Source organism: Scyliorhinus canicula, chromosome 6 (assembly GCF_902713615.1).
Source record: "Scyliorhinus canicula chromosome 6, sScyCan1.1, whole genome shotgun sequence".
NCBI lineage: Eukaryota > Metazoa > Chordata > Chondrichthyes > Carcharhiniformes > Scyliorhinidae > Scyliorhinus > Scyliorhinus canicula.
The window spans coordinates 179,904,763-179,923,960 of record NC_052151.1 but is presented as its reverse complement, the minus strand read 5'-3'; the positions used below and the strand labels follow the sequence as shown (position 1 = coordinate 179,923,960).

Sequence of the window (19,198 nt, the reverse complement as noted above, 5' to 3'; positions counted from 1 at the left end):
ACTGATGTGTGAATCGTGCACGAGCGCTGAATTGGTTTTCCCGCGGGCTATAAGCTGACACGAGTCACTCGACTCGCTCCACCTGGCGCGATCTGGATTTCACCTTGCAAGATCCCGATCTGAATATTTAAATGACCACAATTGCTCATTTAAAAACCTGGATGTCGGATTCACCGGATGCCCAGGACTCACCGGCTGTGCCTGGGGGGCTTTGCCAGGGCACCATTTAGTACCGGTCCCCATAACCGCAGACCAGGTGTAAAGGCACCTGGCGAGGGGGGGGGGAGGGGGGGGGGGGGGTGCCTTCCACGCCATTGGAGACCGCCAGGTGGCACCCTGGAACTTCCCCTGGCACCCAGGCCTGACCCCCATTAGTGCCAACCTGGCACATGGGCATCTGTGCACTACAGCCTGTCACTCAGGCAGCGTCTCAGGTCCCAGGTTGGTACTGCCAGGGATAAGGCAGAGGGGGTGTGGGGAGGTCAAAGAGCTTGGGGGGGCTGAAAGGGCAGTGGGTTGAGGGGGGGGGAGGGGGGGGGGGGGGGGGGGGGGGGGGGGGTAGGGGGGGGGGGTTGGAATCCAAGACTGCCGGACAAAACCGCGCTCCGATCTGCGAGTTGCCTTTTCTGCCGGCCAGCCGAAATCCCTCTAAAGTGCGACCTTGGCAGGAAGAAACTCCCAGAGGTCAAAGAAAAACGACAAAGGGCTGTTGGATAGCGGGATGTTTCTCGGTGCTGCTGCCGCTGAGAGATACCCCAGTTAACTGGAGTCCCCAGAATTACGGTCAATATTTCAACTGTGTCCAAACTACTGTCTTACACAAGGTCAAAATAGCCTCCTTGCTCTTGCACTCTATTTTAATGGGTCATTTGCATTATTTTTAATAACGAGTACCTAGATCCAAAAGCACCAATACTTACATGGGGGTCGCACTCCTCGGCCAGTCCTGGTTCCTGCAACTTCATTCCCATTTGTGTCCACACACCAGCAGCTTTCTTGGCTGTAGAGGCACTGGACTGGCACAAAGTTCCCATGAACATCACACTCAGGGATGTAATAGCTATCAGGCCTGTGTCCTCTTGGCTGTAAAATGCTCCGGCTACTGTCCCTGCGAAACTCGCACTCCGTTTTCTGGGAGTCTGTTGAGCAACAAATAGAAAATGTAGAGTTAAAAGGTGCACACAGAATGGCTCACTAACCAGTTTGTGGCAGGTTAGATGTTTTGATAAATCAGACAGACAGACAATGTCTGTGAATAAACCTGGCCTGATTGAACTAATGTTCTCAGACAGGTTCTTCATCACATTGTTATAAATTGCTTTCCTGACGACATCTCTATCAAGAAAGTTGTACGGTAGAAAGCACTTGCCAATCAAATCAGCCAATGGAATCATCAAGGAAGGCCCATCTCCCAAATCATTCAGAAGTCATCACATTAAAAAAAACAGCCTTCAATCTCGGCAACCCATCTACACCCTACAATTTCTCATTCCTCATCTTTATGGGGAGGTGGTGCCACAGTGGTATTGTTGCTTTACTAGTAAACAAAAGACCCAGGGCAATGCTCTGGCATAAGTGGATTTTAAAAAGTCGATAAAATATCTGGAACTAAAAGCCCAACGATAACCATGAAACAATTGTCATAAAAACACATCTGGTTCACCAATGCTCTTTAGGGAAGAAAATCGGTCATCCTTACCTGATCTGGTCAACACGTGACTCCAGACCCACAGCAATGTGGTTGACTTTAAATGCCCTCCAAAATGGATTAGCAAGTCACTCAGTTTTAGTCAACCGCTACAAATGGAACAAAAAGGAATCGGTATAGACGTGCAGAATGTACTCTGGGTAGGAGACTTCAAGAGTGGCTCAGTAGCACCACCACAGACTGAGCTGGCCGGGTCCTAAATGACATAGCTGCTAGACTGGGACTGCGGTGATGCTGAGGGAATGAGGGAACCAACAAGGAAATACATACTCGACCTCATCCTCACCAACCTACCGGCCGCAGATGCATGTGTTCATGAGAGTATCGGTAGGAGTTACCACCGCAGTCTTTGTGGAGACAAAGTTCCATCTCCACATTGAGGACACCCTCCATCGTGTTGTGTGGTGCCACCACCGTGCTAAATGGGATAGACTTCGAACAGATCTAGCAACTCAAGACTGGGTATCCGTGAGGCACTGTGGACCATCATCAGCAGCAGAATTGTCCTCAACCACAATGTGTAACCTCATGGCCCGGCATATCTCCCACTCTACCATTACCAGCAAGCCAGCCGATCAATCCAGATTCAATGAAGGGTGCAGGAAGGCAGGGCAAGAGCAACACCAGCCATACCAAAAATTAGATGTCAACCTGTTGAAGCTGCAACACAGGAGTACTTGCATGCCAAACAGCATATGCAGCAAGTGATGGGCTGAGCTAAGCGATCCCACAACCAACAGATCAGACCTGTTATTTTACTATTTTGTAATATATATATATTACTCTTTTTGTCTGGCCAAGTTGTCGAAATATAGACGTAGTCTTCCAGTGATGACAAAATAATTTAATGAGGAATATTAAATAAACTAGTGAGCTCTTTTACTTCAATACTGAACTAGTACACAAATAAATAACTACAGATTAAACTATTAAATAAGATTATGCTATATACTAAAATCTAAAACTTCTTCTCTTTAGCTGGTTTCCCATCTGTACTCTCCACACTCCAAACACACTCTCCTCGAGGAAAGAGCAGGGAAACCTTTTTCTAGGTCTTGATAGTATGGTCATTTAGTGTTCATTTGCCTGTGCTTGCTTAACATTACTTAATCATGTATTACTACATAACAGAGATCACTAGAAGACCCAAGTTCTGCAGTCCTGCCACATCCAGCCATGAATGTTGGTGGACAATTAAACAACTCAATGGGGGAGGAGGCTCCATAAATATCCCCATCCTCAATGATGGAGGAGCCCAGCACATCCGTGCAAAAAATAAGGCTGAAGTATTCGCAACAGTCTTCAACCAGAAGTGTTGAGTGAATGATCCATCTTGACCTTCTCTGGAGATCCCCAGCATCACAGATGTCAGTCTTCAGTCAATTCAATCCACATGATAGGAAGAAATGACTGAAGGTGCTGGATAATGCAAATGCTATGGATCTGACAATACTCCAGCAATGGTACTGAAGACTTGTGCTCCAGATCTTGCTGCGTCCCTAGCCAAACTGTTCCAGTACAGCTACAACACTGGTATCTACCCTGCAATGTGGAAAATTACTCAGTTATGTCCTGTACACAATAAGCAGGTTAAATCCAACCCAGCCAATTACTGCCCCTTCAGTCTACTCCTAATCATCGGTAAAGTGAAGAAGGGATCATCAACAGTGCCATCAAGCAACACTTATCCAACAATAACTGCTTACGGACACTCAGTTTGGGTTTCACACAAGTCACTCAGCTCCGGACCTCATTACAGCCCAGGTTCAAACATAGACAAAAGAGCTGAACTCCAGAGGTGAGGTGAGAGTAATTACCCTTGACATCAAGGCAACATTTTTAAAAAAAAATTTAAAAATTTAGAGGACCCTATTCATTTTTTCCAATTAAGGGGCAATTTAGCGTGGCCAATCCACCTAGCCAGCACATTTTGTTTTTTGGGTTGTGGGGGCGAAACCCACGCAAACACGGGGAGAATGTGCAAACTCCACACAGACAGTGACCCAGAGCTGGGATCGAACCTGGGACCTCGGCGCTGTGAGGCTGCAGGGCGAACCCACTGCGCCACCGTGCTGCCCTATCAAGGCAACATTTGTCAGAGTATTACACCAAGGAGCCTTGGCAAAGTAGTCAATGGGAATCACGAGGTTGGAGTCATGCCTGGCACAAAGGAGGATAGTTGTGGTGGTTGGAGGTTAATCATCTCAGCTCAAGGACATCAATGAAGACGTTCCTCAGAGTAGTTTCAAAGACCCGACCACTTCAGCTGCCTCATCAATAACCTTCCATCAAAAGGTCAGAAGTGGGTTGTTTGCAGATGACTGCACAATGTTCAGCACCAATCGCAACTCCTCAGCTAATGAGACATTCCAAGTGCAAATGCAGCAAGACCTGGACAAAATCCAGGCTTGAGCTGACAAGTGGCAGGTTACATTCATGCCACACAAGTGTCAGGCAATGACCATCTCTTCCAAGAGAGGATCTAACCATCACTCCTTGACATTTAATGGCATGTCCATCACTGAATCTCTCGCTATCAACATTCTGGGGTTACCATTGACCAGAAATTGAACTGGCCTCACCATCTAAATACGGTGGCAACCAGAGCAGGTCAAAGGCTAGGAATCCTGCAGCTGGTAACTCATCTCTTGACTCCTCAAAACCTGTCCACCATCTACAAGTCCCAAATCAGTAGTGTGATGGAATACTCACCACTTTGAGTGCAGCTCTAACAACAAAGAAGAAGCTTGACACCATCCATGGCAAAGCAGCCCATTTGATTGGCACCTCTTCTATAAACATTCAATCCCTCCACCACAGACAAACAGTGGCAGCCGTGTGTACCATCTAAGTTGCACTGCAGTAACTCACCAAGGTTCCATAGGCGCACCATCCAAACCCTTGACCACTACCATCTAGAAGGACAACAGCAGCAGATACCTGGGAATGCCACCCATCTGGAAGTTCCCCTCCAAGTCACTTTGTCGTTCCTTCACGTCGCTGGGTCAAAATCCTGGACCTCCCTCCCTACCAGCACTGTGGATGTATCTGCACTTCAGGGACTGCAGCGGTTCAAGAATTTAGCTCACCGCCACATTCTCAAGGGCAATTAGGGATGGGCAATAAATGCTGGTCTAGCCAGCGATGCCCACATCCCATAAATTAATTATTGTTTTTTTAAATCTCTCTCTCCATGATCACCATCCTCCAACTGGATATTGAAAAACACAAAGACAGTGTTTCGGTCAAAGTCATCGCTAGCCCGTACCACCCTGGCTGGTCTTCCCTTCTACCCGCCTCCAAACCCACCAACCTTTTTTATTTTTATATTTAGAGTATCCAAATTATTGTTTTTCCAATTACAGGACAATTTAGCATGGTCAATCTACCGACCCTGCACATCTTTTGGGTTGTGGGGGCGAGACCCACGCAGACACGGGGAAAATGTGCAAACTGTGATAGAGGTTTATAAGATGATTAGGGGAATAGATAGAGTAGACAGTCAGAGACTTTTTCCCCAGGTGGAACACACCATTACAAGGGGACATAAAGTTAAGATAAATGGTGGAAGATATAGAGGGGATGTCAGAGGTAGGTTCTTTACCCAGAGAGTAGTGGGGGCATGGAATGCACTGCCTGTGGAAGTAGTTGAGTCGGAAACGTTAGGGACCTTCAAGCGGCTATTGGATAGGTACATGGATTAGGGTAGAATAATGGAGTGTAGGTTAACTTCTTAAGGGCAGCACGGTAGCATTGTGGATAGCACAATTGCTTCACAGCTCCGGGGTCCCAGGTTCGATTCCCGGCTGGGTCACTGTCTGTGTGGAGTCTGCACATCCTCCCCGTGACTGCGTGGGTTTCCTCCGGGTACTCCGGTTTCCTCCCACAGTCCAAAGATGTGCAGGTTGGGTGGATTGGCCATGATAAATTGTCCAAAATTCTATGATTAACCTAGGACAAAAGTTCGGCGCAACATCGTGGGCCGAAGGGCCTGTTCTGTGCTGTATTTCTCTATCTCTATCTCCACACAGACAGTGACCCAGGGCCGTGATCAAAAAGGTGATCCACCCACTTTCAACGTAGCTTACTCCCTGGTATCATACCCTCATGGTTCCACTTAGAAATCATATAATAATAATTATTATAATATAATAATCTTTATCATAGAACCCCTCCAGTGCAGGAGGCCACCATTTGGCTCATCGAGTCTGCAGCAACCCTATGAAAGAGCACCCTCCCAAGGCACACTCCTCCGCCATATCGCCATAACCTCACCTACCCTTTGGACACTAAGGGGCAATTTGGCATGGCCAATCCACCTAACCTGCACATCTTTGGACTTGTTTGTCCATTCAGACCCCACCACAATTTTGGAAGACGAGCAGGGGCGAGCCCCCTGGTGTCCTGGGTCAGTATTTATTCTTCAATCAACATCATTGAAACAGATGGCCATGAAAGGCATTTTTTAAATGCAAGTTACTTCATTCTTAAAATAGACTCATCATCTCTCCTTGGTTGCTCCTCCCAGGACTCAGGGGCCTCAACGTTCTACTCATAATGCCAGCCGGATGATCAATTATACATCAACCCTTAGCAACATGGTCTGCACGGACATCTGTATGATACCCTAAAACAGCTTTTCACCAGCAGCCCATAAATTGTTACCCACCCTGTAATGCTCTCTCCCACTTTAAGTTCTGGATCAGTTACAAATGCCTTCATACAGCATTGATCCAATATAACCCATGCCCTCCAAATCCCATTCAGAAAGTTACAAAGGTAGACTCTAACAATCTCCCAGTAGTCCCTTTAGGCCCTCGAGTCTTTTCTGCCATTTTATAACATAATGGCTAATCTACACCTTAACTCGCATTATTCCCATCGTTGTTCCTTTATCCTTTACCTTAACAAAATCTCTTTATTTTCAACCTAGTTAAGATAAAGAGCCATGAGCCACTTTTGTACCTATGCATTTGCTGTTCTTTCATTTGTGGATTCCTCGGGGGCGATTCTCCAATATTGGGTCCAAGTGTTCGCACCTTCATGAACGCCTTTGCGTTTCACGACGGTGCGAACCGGGCCCGCGTACGACAGATTCTGGCCCCCACAGGGGGCGCTGGAGCGGTTCACGCCACTCTAGCCTCCTTAGGCGCCGCACCAACCCGTGCATGCACAGTTGGGTCGTGCCAACCCGTGCATGCACAGTTGGGTCGTGCCAACCCGTGCATGCACAGTTGGGTCGTGCCAACCCGTGCATGCGCGGGGGACTTCTTTAGCGCGCTGGCCCCGACCAACATGGGGTTGGTGTTCAGGGGCCGGCCCGCCGATCGGTGGGCCAGACCCCATCGGAGGCCCCCCAGGTGAAGGAGTCTCTTCCCCCCCCCCCCCCCCCCCCCCCGGCCAAACAGGCCGCCCCCTTACTGTTCCTGCAGAGTTCCCGCCGGCAGCGACCAGGGGTGAACGCACCGGTGGGACTCTGTCGTAGAGTTCCCGCCGGCCCCGCCGATTCCAGCAGCCCGTGGAGCACCAAACGCGCCGGCACAAATGGCGCCGATTCTCCGCACCTTGGAGAATCACATGCCGGCATCGGGGCGCGGTTGCGGCGATTCTCCGGCCCGGCACGGGGCTTGGAGAATCGCCCCCCCCAAAGTCTACTTTAACGGGTGGATTGAGCCTCTTGCTGCACCTCAGACAGTACAGCACCTCATATGAACATCAGTTATACTCATCAACATCAACTCCAAAGTGGGGCTTGAACCCATAATATTCTGCCTAGAGATGGCGGACTGCTCTCAAATGATGTCGGCTGCCTAAATCTCTCAGCTGTTGTCGAACACCAGAACAGGAGTTCAATCCCATCAAGTTTAATCTGTCATTCAATGAGGTTATGACTAAACGGTCACATAAATACCTGCCGTTGCCGATTATCATTTAATACCTTTGCTTAACAAAAATGAATCAATTTTAGATTTAAAATGAACATTTACCCAGCATCAGCTGCCATCTGCGGATAAGGGTTTTAAATATTTTATAAAAAAAATAGCAAATGTTGGAAATACTCAGCAGGTCAGCAACAACTGTAGAGAGAGAAAAACAGGGTTATAACTTCAGATCTGTGCTCTGTCATCAGAATATCCAGCATCCACAGCATTTTGCTTTTCACTCCTGCAAGTTTTGGCCTTAAATTTTTGACTACGATTTCTAGTCCTGGATTCCCCAACCAAAAGGTATAGCTTCCCTCTACCAAACCGAACTGTCCCCATTAATACCTTGGAAACTTACATCAAATCACCCATGAACCTTTTAAATTTCAGGGAATACAACCCAGGTGTTTGTGTAGTCTCTCCTTGTATTTTAACCGTTGGAATCCAGGTATCATTCTGGCAAATCTACCAGATTTAAGACTTCCAGGAGGATTTGGGAATGGGAGAGCCAACTTTAAATTTAGTTAGTTGGCAGGCAGTTCTGAGAGGGCACAGGTATAAAACAGGATCTCTCTGTCAGTGTGGAGTTTGCACATTCTTCCCGTGTTTGCGTGGGTTTCGCCCCCACAACCCAAAGATGTGCAGGTTAGGTGAATTGGCCACGCTAAATTTCAAAAAATGAATTGGGTACTCTAAATTTAAAAAAAAGGTATAGGACAGGATCAAAAATAGGTCAAAGCAACACGCTGCGGGTGCTGGAGATCTGAAATGAAAACAAAGTGCTGGAAAAAAACTCCGCAGCCCCGGAGAGAGAAACTGAGTTAACATTGAGTCCAAAGAACAATACAGCATAGGAACAGTCCCTTCAGCCCGCCAAGCCTGTACCGGTCATACCACCACCCGTGGCCAAAACCCTCAGCTCTTCCTAGTGCCGTATCCCTCTTTACCCATCCTATCCATGTATTTGTCAAGATGCCTTTTGAACGCCATTAATGTATCTGCTTCCACAACCTCCCCTGGCAACGCATTCCAGACACTCACCACCCTCTGCATAAAAAACCTGTCTCGCACATCTCCTCTAAACCTTGCCCTACAGACCTTAATACTATACCCCATGGTGACTGACCCCTCCATCCTGGGAAAGAATGCCTGCCCATCCACTCTATCCATGCCACTCATATCTTGTAGACCTCCATCAGGTTGCCCCTCAACCTCTGTTGTTCTAATGAAAACAGTCAGAGTCTATTCATCCTCTCTGTATAGCCAACACCTTCCAGACCAGGCAACGTCCTGGTAAACCTCCTCTGCACCTTCTTCAAAGCCTCCACATCCTTCTGGTAGTTTGGTGACCAGAATTGTGAACAATATTCCAAGTGCGGCCTAACCAAGGTTCTATACAACTGTAGCATGACTAGCCAGTTTTTATAGTTTCCATTGCCCGTCCAATGAAGGCAAGCATTCAGTATGCTTTCTTGACTACTTGTGTTGCCACTTTCCAAGATGTGTGGACCTGCACACCCATATCTCTCTGACTTTCTATATTCCAAAGAGTTTTGCCATTTACGGTATATTTCCCCTCTATGTTAGACCTACCAAACGCAGTACCTCACATTTGTCTGGATTAAATTCCATTTGCCATTTCTCTGCCCAAGTCTCCAACCTCCCCATGTCCCGCTGTATCCTCTGACAATACTCAACACTATCTGCTACTCCACCAGCCTTGGGGTCATCCGCAAACTTACTAGTCAGACCGGCTACATTTTCCTCCAAATCGTTTATGTAAACTACAAACAACAGAGGCCACATCACCGACCTCTGTGGAACACGAGTCACAACCTTCCATTCATAAAAACACCCTTCCACTGCTACCCTCTGCCTTCAGTGACCGAGAATGCAACTCTTCTTTGGAATGGTCAAACAAAGTGGAGTTCTATTTGTGAGAACTAGTGTCAAGGTAAGAGAGCTAACATGCCCATGTTTAGGGATCTGCCCATATTAATAAATCTTCTCCTTTCGACTTGCACACTTCTCCTCCCAGGAACTAGTGTGTGGGAGTGAAAGAACCCGAGAGCTGAAGCTCAATTATTATATACCCTAGCTAGACATGCTGTTTGGTTATTCTCTCCTACATGTGAATCCCTTCCAGTTTCCAGACATGTGGCAGTTTTCATCTTCAACCACAGTCTGGACTACAGTCTTACTAAATGTTTGCATGTTGTCAAGCTCTGGAACCAATTAACTATTGAGCGCATCATTTAACAGGGATTAATTTTTCTCCATTCACTCAATAATTATAGTCACTGACCGTTTCCACATGCTCATTAAAGTTTTTTTTCTGTTTGTAGGGTAAGAAACAGCATTGTATAAGCAAAGCGCAGAAAGAATTAGCTGGGACACAGCTCCAAAAGGTGGTTGGTTACAACATGTTGGGAGCCAAATTAAACATTGTTTTAATGGTACTCTGCATTATTGATATATAAACCGTTCAGCAACTTATACCGAGAAAATACCCATTGAATTGTGAACCACCACCGATTGCTGGATGATTTGCATTGTTCTGCTGTTGGGACTTGTAAATAGAGGAACTTGCCACAACCTCCCTGAGAGTTTCACCAAATCGTTGCAGCTTGCACATTAATTATCCAATACATCTACTGCAAAATATTAGGGCAGGCCCATAAACGAGAACATTCAGGTTCCACAGTGCAACTCAATTCTCTTTGTGGCATTATATTCCTGCAGACAGTAGTAAATGGTTAGTTTTCAACATTTTTTCAATTGCTTTCCCTTTGTCTTTTTTCTTTCTTTCTTCAGTCACTTTCTTCATCGCCATTCCTGGGAGACAATGGCATAGTGGTATTATCGCTGAACTAGTAATGCAGATACCTGGTGGGGGCCCATGTTCAAATCCTGCCATGGCAGGTGGTGAAATTTGAATCCAATCAAAAAGTCTGGAATTAAAAGGTGACCATGAAACCATTGCCGATTGTCGTAAAAACCCAGCTGGTTCACTAATGTCCCTCAGGGGAGGAAATCTGCTGGCCTACATGCGACTCCAGGTTCATAGCAATGTGGTTGACTCTTAAATGTCCTGGGATGGGCAATAAATGCTGGCCCAGCCAGCGACGCCCACATCCCGTGAACAAATATTTAAAAAAAATCTTTCTGCACTCAGTTGGACCCCAATTCATCCTTTGCTGTTGTTTCTGTTAATTCCTCAGACCTTTAATCTAACTTATGGGGATTGACTGCTGGCCGGTTGTTATCAATGTCCCAGATGTACCGCTGTCCTCGCCACACCTTTATCAGTTTGCACTTTTGATGCGACCATCAATTCACTCTGAGACACGAGTTGGAGTAAACTGTGGCTTTAATAGGCTTACAACTGAGCCTGCCTGCAACTGCATGATACTGAGGGCGGTCTCGCAGGACCGCAGCACTTATACTCCCTAAAGGGGGCGGAGCCCTGTACATGCTCCTCATCTCCCCCTATGGGCAGAGCCGCACAGTGGCTCACAGATGGGGCCCACAGGGACAACAGTAAGGTACAGTGTGAATTACCAGTTACACATTCACCACAACTTTCAACAGGTTACAGGGCAAAATTTGAAGTTTGCAGCAAAATGTCTAACAAGGCACACCACGAGATGGCCGACTCCAGAAGGTCCTGTGGCATTATCACATCTGGAAACATTCATCCACATGTCCACCACCATGGGGCAATAACTCTGCTTGCGTATCGCAGTGCAACAACTGACACTCGAAACAGCACTAACATATTTTTATCGTGCAGTCCTGGCTCAGTGGGTAGCATTCTCACCTGACTCAGAAGGTCCTGTGTTTAAGTCATACTTCAGGGACTTGAACATAACGATCCAGGTTGACACACCCTGGACAATGCTGAGGGAGCGCTACACTGTCACAGGTTGCTGTCTTTTGAAAGAGACATCAAACCAAGTCCCTGTCTGCCCTCTCAGGGGGAAATAAAAGATCCCATGGCACTATTTCACAAAGAGCCGAGGAGTTCTCCCAGCACCCTGGTCAACATTTAGTCCACAACAAACATAATCTGGAGCTTGCAGTGTGTAAATTGGCTGCTGCCCTTCCCACATTACAACCATGAGCACACAACAAAATTACTTTGTAACATCTTGAGGTGGCTGAAGCTGCAGTATAAAATGACATTTCTTTCCTTTTCTTCTTTCCTCTTTTGCCTCCACTGGTCAGGAAGTAAGATGTAACTCAGATTGAGAACCTCACACAGGAGTAGGGTAAGGGGCAGAGAAGGTGTCCATCTGTCGAGATGCCCTCTGAAAAGTAAAGGTGACCTAAATAGATCCTTCATTATTTGGCCAGTTGTTCATTTACATATAGGAACTGAATTATAATTAAAAATAACAAGCTGTGGGCTTCCGGTGACATGCAAGAGAAAGATGCACAAAAAGTGGCTTCTGCATGGGTCTTTGCTTCTGATCCTTGTTTTTATTTGTGCAACAGTACTAGCCACTGTGCTACCGTGCCGGTCCATAACTAACGGCCATTTACTTGACGGAGTCATGACACAATTGTTGACAAAGAAGCCCAGTTTGAAGAAGGCTCAGTAGGGTAGCCTGCTGAAGGAAGGTGAAGGAGGTGAATGGCAATTACGTTATTTTAGAAATATTGGCTGTAGTGATGGCACAGGAGCGCTGGAAATTCGGCAAGCAAGTGAATCGGCAATTTGAGTAGGGGAGCGAGTGAATCCTACAAAGCCACTATCGAGAAGGCACTGAGTGCAGGTGGTAAAGACGTCAAACGGCCAGAGGGGTGGTGGGGGAAATGGGACAAAAGGTGTGTACTTTCTTTTGTTTGTGCAATGTGGATTTTTTTTATGAGGATGTTTAGAATAAAATATATATATATTTTTTTAAAAGGCCTTGAACAGGTTAAAGTGCAGAGTAAGACTTTGAAGGTTGTAGAGGAGGGAAGCACTGTCGCAGCACGAGGATCGGATGGCCTAGTTGGAGGCTGAGATTGCAGTAGTGGCGAGTAGCAACAAAGACCTGAAGCTGGAGGATGTGGAGAACAGGTCAAAGCTTCTTCAAACTGGGCTTCTTTGTTGACGATTTTGACATGACTCCGTCAGGTTGGTCGGGCTGCAGGAGGGATTTGGGTGGGTGGATTGGGGGGGGGGGGGGGGGGCAAAACTTACTCAGTACTTTGTGGACATCTTTTCTCAGTTGGTGGGCAGAGACAAAGCATTCTCTCCCCCCCTCCGTAATTGGACAGAGCTCACCAGGCACCAAGGCCGAATCAGCCGCCGCGAGCAATGATCATCCGCTTCCATAATTACCAATGGAAGAAGCGGATGAGTGACGCAGCATGGCTGGGTGACTTGATGGAGTTTTTGCATCTTGAGATGGTTATGTTCCCGGTGAGGGGAATGATCGATGAGTTCTATCAGAGATGGTCTCTGTTTATATTGCATTTCAAGGATCTGGTCACTGTTAGCTATTAGTTGTGGGGGGGGGGTTCTTTTTGGTTACAGTTGTTGATAAATGTTTTGCTGTTTTGATTGTTATTTTGTATAAAAGGTTAGAACCTAATAAAAATATTTTAAAAATAAAGATCCTGTTGAGTAATTTGACAACCCCCCCCACCCCCCCCCCCCCCCCCAAAAGAGGCTTGAACCGGAGAGCTGTTGGTATCTGTTCGATGTTTCAGTTAGTGCTGGAAATAAATAGGCATTAAAGCAGAATTTAACTATCTTGACACTCTTAATACTTGCATTTCATAAAAGTAATTTCTGGCTCAAAGCAGAGGGTCGCTAAGAAACATATGTAAAGTCAGTTATAATTTAAAATAAGAGAATGGAATTTTGTTCCAAGAATTTTCTGCTTAGTTGCCCAATCTGGGGTCAGGATGTAAACTGTGCTGTGTTTCCACTGAAAAACTATTTGACTTTTAACATCACAACGGCAAAGAAATCTCAAGAATTCATGCTTTAAATGTTTGTATCTTTTAACAAACAAGAGTGCATCGGCATCTGTTTAGAACTCATAAGTAGCATGTATTCAGATCAGCAATGCTTCAACAAAGTAATTCAGAAAATTATTTTGCTGATATTACATGTTTTCTACTCAGAATTGGGTCTGTTTAAGTTGCAGGTTCAATCCCACTCCAGAGAACTAAGCACATGATCCATGCTGAAACTCCAATTGCAGTACAGAGGGAGTGCTGCGCTGTTGGAGGTGCTGTCTCTTGGATGAAGCATTAAACCAAGGCTCCATCTGCCTGCTCAGGTGTGGACACAATGATCCCATTCTTTGGTCATTGAAAGACAGCCGTTATTGACCGCACTTTGCACAAATTGGCTGCTGCATTTCTGACCTCAACTGCAAATGTATTTGAAAAACTATTTTATTGGCTGAAAAAAGACTTGGGCGTGTCCTGAAGTTAAGAAAGACACCACAGAAATGCAATTTCCTTCTTTCTTTGATTGCACCAGTTCATCAGGTAATGTATAAACTGACATTTGAGGGTTTAATAAGTTTAAAATTAGTGCGACGTTACTGTGCGGAGGAGTCTGCACATTCTCCCCGTGTGTGCGTGGGTTTCCTCCGGGTGCTCCAGTTTCCTCCCACAGTCCCAAAGATGTGCAGGTTAGGTGGATCGGCCATGCTAAATTGCCCACAGTGTCCAAAATTGCCCTTAGTGTTGGGTGGGGTTACTGGGTTATGGGGATAGGGTGGAGGTGTTGACCGTAGGTAGGGTGCTCTTTCCAAGAGCAGGTGCAGACTCGATGGGCCGAATGGCCTCCTTGCACTGTAAATTCTATGAAAGAAGATTAACATTGGTTTATATAATTCGAATTTGAAAGAAACCTACTGTTTAGCTATCTGCTACTTAGCATCTTACTGACTCACCTGGCTCAGTAGCCAGGGACAAATAAATTAAGCTGCTTCTCAACAATTCAAAATATCTTGTGTGACCCAAAGACTTAGGTTGATTGGCTGCAAATGCCAATGCCGTTTTGATAAGGTAAATAAGGGGAAACTGTTTCAACAGGAAGACGGGTCAGTAATAAGAGGACAGATTTGAAGTAGGCGGCAAAAAGAACCACAGACGGGATTCTCCCTTCTGGGGATTAAGTCCCCACACTGGCGGGAAAGCCAGTGCCAACCACTCCGGCGTCAGCAGCCCCTGAAAGGGAGGAATTCTCCAAACTTTTGGGGGCGAGGTGGATGCCGGAGGGGTTGGCGCCGCTCCAGCCGGCGGCGAAGGACTGGCACTGGTTCGCGCATGCGCAGAACAGCCGGCGTATTTTCACGCATGCGCAGAACAGCCGGCGTGATCTCGGCATTCACAGACCGTCCGGTGTATTTTCACGCATGCACGGGGCGTTCTCTTGTCCCCCCACGGAACAAGCCCACCCGCAGATCGGTAGGCCCCCATCTTGGGCCAGGACACCGTGGGGGTTCCCCCTGGGGTTGGATGCCCCCGCACCCCTCCCCGAGGACCACCCCCGCCCACTTACCTGCCAGGTCCCACCATGCGCGAGGTGAATAATTCACGCCGGCGGGACTGGCCAAAACTGGACGGCAGCTCGGCTCATCGGGGCCCGGAGAATCGCCCGGGGGGGGGGGTGGGTTTGCTGTCAACAGCCCCCGACTGGCGTGGCGGGAATCCCCCTGTCGCCTGAAAATGGCCGCCAGAGAATAGCGCATCGCACGGGATTCGCGCCTCCCCCACGGGGATTCTCCAACCCGGCCCGGCCCACAAAGGGGAAACGAGGAGAATTCTTCTTAAAAACAGGGAGTGCTGGTGACCTGGAGTGCACTGCCTGAAAGCATAGTGGAAGCAGGTTCAACAATGATTTTCAAAAGGGAATTGGATCCGACTGAAGGGGACAAATTGCTGGACTATGGGAAAAGAGCAAGGGAGCGGGACTAATTGGATAGCTCTTTCAAAGAGCCAACACAACCCAAATGGCCTACTTCTGCACTGTATGATTCAATTCTTATGGAGCACAAATCCAGGAGTCCGGGCTGTATGGTGATCACATTGCTGGCATACTTGGCAGGTCCGCCGCAGAAGACTGCTGTGCACAGAAGGGAAATGAAATGAGCTATGACTTGGAAGTTGGAACTCTTCTAAGCAGCAAGATTATGACGAAAAATAACACAACTAAGCCAAGCTGCTGAAGTAACAGTGTTAACCTCAAATTATTCATGTGAATATGGAAATTCCGTAAAATGAAAACTTCATTTAGAAAATATGAAAAAACCATACACAATACATCTCACTTTAATCTTTGAGAATTCACTATCAGACACAGGATGAGGATAATTTTAAATTAAATGCTTGAGAAATAACTGTAGACGGGGAAAGGTACGAAGTGGATAAGTTTCCGGAGAGCTAATTGCACGTAAAATTGCAAAACGTTATGTGCAACACAAACACTCCCAAGAACATACATGATACACAACTTACCAGTCCTAGAACTCCAATTCAGATGGCTTGCTATCTTCAGAAATTTAGTGCTGCTTTATGAGAAAGCGATTAAGTGGAAGTTGAAGTGGGAAAATCCGTTCCTTACCTATAGCTGTACATTGGAACCCATCACCTTGATAGCCGGGGGAACAGCGGCAACTGAACGACCCAGGTGTGTTGTAGCACTGAGCATAAGGGTGGCATCGGTTCGGCTGGCATTCATCAAGAATCTTTTAAAAAAGGGAAAATGGCTTGGTGTAACTTGGAAAACATGAATAGTTCATTCAGCTACTCAAGCCTATTCTGGATGTTCAATTTGATTATGGAATCTGGAATTTAACTCCACTTACCTGTCCTGGTTCCATAACTTTTGCCCCCCGAAAAATATAGATATAGATATAGAGAGAGAGAGAGAGAGAGAGAGAGAGAGAGAGAGAGAGAGAGAGAGAGAGAGAGAGAGAGAGAGAGAGAGAGAGAGAGAGATAGATAGAGAGAGAGAGAGAGAGTGTGTGAGAGAGAAGGATAGCGACCCAGATTTCCATGCATCGTTGTGCAAAGTGTTACTTAACATCACCTCTTGACTTCCGGTGGCGGCCATGGAGGGGTAGGTCGCACATTTGGTAGCTCCCGCCTGTGATGGACTTTTGGACCTTTTCCCCCCGATTTTATGGGATAAATTGGTGAAGAATGAGACAGTGAGGAGAAATCCCCCTCCAGTGTATGGAGAATTGGACCAGAAGTGGCCATGTGAGAAGACAAAGTCCTGTAAGGAAGAAGTGAGCAGAGCTGGCAACGCGGGAAAGCATGGCAGAGAGCAAGGGCCGCGGGAGACAGCACAGTGGTCGACGGAGCAGCTGGTGAAGTTTTTCGAAGATTGCTGGACCCGATTAAGTCTTCGATTGATCAAGTTGTGCAGAATCAAGAGACCCATGGAAGAGCTGCTTTACTGATAGGGGAGGAACTGTTACTAGGGAACAAATAGGTAGTCGGGAACGGCGAATGCCTGAGGGGGAGGCTCGAGGAGGCGGAGGGCGCGAGCTAGAGGCTGGCCTAAAAAGGGTGATGGCTAGTCGGGGGGTGGGGTGTCAGCTGGCCCCCCCGACCAGGCTGATTACATGGAACGTCGGAGGGCTGAATGGGCCGGTTAAAAGGGCTCACAGGTTAGCGCATTTGAGGGGGCTGAAGGCGGACGTGGCAATGATACAAGAGACACACCTAAAGGTTACAGACCAGACGAGATTGAGAAAGGGGTGGGTTAGCCAAGCATTCCACTCAGGGCTGGACTCAAAGATCAGGGGGGTAGCGATCTTGATCAATAAACGAGTGGCATTCAAGGCAGGGAGAATCGTGTCAAACAAGGGGGTTCGGTACAAAATGATGAGTGGGAAGCTGGAGGGGGTGAGAATGTTACTTGTGAACATATATGCTCCAAATTGGGACAACGTGGAATTTATGAAGTGGGTGTTAGGTAAGATCCCAGACTTAGAGTCACATAACCTGATCATGGGAGGGGACTTCAACACGGTCATTGATCCGGAATTGGACCGATCAAAATCCAGGACAGGGAGGAGGCCGCATGTGGCAAAGGAATTGAAGGGGTTTATAGACCCATGGAGGTTTGCACAGCCAAGGGCGAAGCAGTTTTCCTTTTTCTCCCATGTCCACAAGGTATACTCTCGCATCGACTTTTTTATTCTGAGCAGGGCGCTAATACCGAAGGTGTTGGATACCGAGTACTCGGCAATCGCAGTGTCGGATTATGCCTCGCACTGGGTGGATCTACGGGTTAGTGTGGAGAGGGGGCAACGCCCGCTGTGGAGACTGGATGTGGGGTTGCTAGTGGATAAGGAGGTCTGTGGGCGGGTTAACAAGTCCATCCAGAACTACCTGGAAACAAATGATACGGGGGAGGTCTCCGCAGTGACGGTTTGGGAAGCTCGGAAGGCAGTGGTCAGAGGGGAATTAATCTTGATACGGGCCTACAGAGAAAAGGCGGAACGGGCTGAGGGGGATAGATTAGTCGAGGAAATACTCCAGGTGGATAGGAGATACTTGGAGGCCCCAGACGCAGGGCTACGGATGGACTTCGAAAGTAAATTATATGAGTCAGAACCCCCAGCTGGGGTGGAGGGGATGAGGCAGTTTTTGGATCAGTTGAGGTTTCTGAGGGTAGAGAGGATCTGGTGGAAAAGCGGTGAGACTCAATTGAGATTAAGGAAATAATCAAGGGGCTGGAGGGCATGCAGTCGGGCAAGGCCCTGGGCCCTGACGGCTACCCGGTGGAATTCTATAGGATGTTTTCAGAGATATTGAGCCCACTGCTGGTGAGGACATTTAATTAAGCAAGAGAGAAGGGAGTCCTCCCCCCAACAATGTCTCAGGCCTCGATTTCATTGATCCTGAAGCGGGAGAAGGATCCGGAGCAATGCGGGTCATACAGGCCAATTTCTCTACTGAATGTGGATGCCAAACTGCTGGCTAAGATACTGGCCACAAGGATAGAGGACTGTGTCCCGGGGGTGACAGGGAAAGACCAGGCGGGATTTGTAAAGGGCAGGCAACTCAAGGCCTATGTTCGAAGGCTTTTGAATGTTATTATGATGCCCTCAGTAGGAGGGGAGATGGAGGTGGTGGTAGCGATGGATGTGGAAAAGGCTTTTGATCGGTTGGAGTGGAATTACCTGTGGAAGGCGCTGGGAAGGTTTGGGTTTGGTGAGGGCTTTATTGACTGGATGCGGTTGCTCTATCAGGCACCAGCAGCGACTGTGCATACGAATCGGCTGAGGTTGGGGTACTTAACTACACCGAGGGACGAGGCAAGGGTGCCCCCTCTTTCTGTTACTGTTTGCTATGGCCTTAGAACCATTGGCCATGGCGTTAAGAGCCTCTAGGAACTGGAAAGGGCTGGTTCGGGGGGGTTATGCAGATGACCTGCTCTTGTATGTTTCGAACCCGTCGGAAGGGATGGGGTGAGTAATGCGAATCCTGGGAGAATTTGGCAATTTTTTGGGGTATAAATTGAACATTGGGAAAAGCGAGATGTTCACGATCCAGGCAAGAGGACAGGAGAAGAGACTGGAGAGCTGACGCTTAG

General features: G+C 47.4%; 1 protein-coding gene across 1 annotated transcript in view; it reads right to left on the bottom strand.

The window, feature by feature from the left end:
* nid1a (nidogen 1a) overlaps positions 1-19,198 on the bottom strand; it is a 169,720-nt gene that overhangs the window by 36,269 nt on the left and 114,253 nt on the right. Inside the window, 2 exon segments of the mRNA XM_038801064.1 lie at positions 921-1,139; positions 16,211-16,334. Coding sequence (XP_038656992.1) covers positions 921-1,139; positions 16,211-16,334 — 343 coding nt within the window.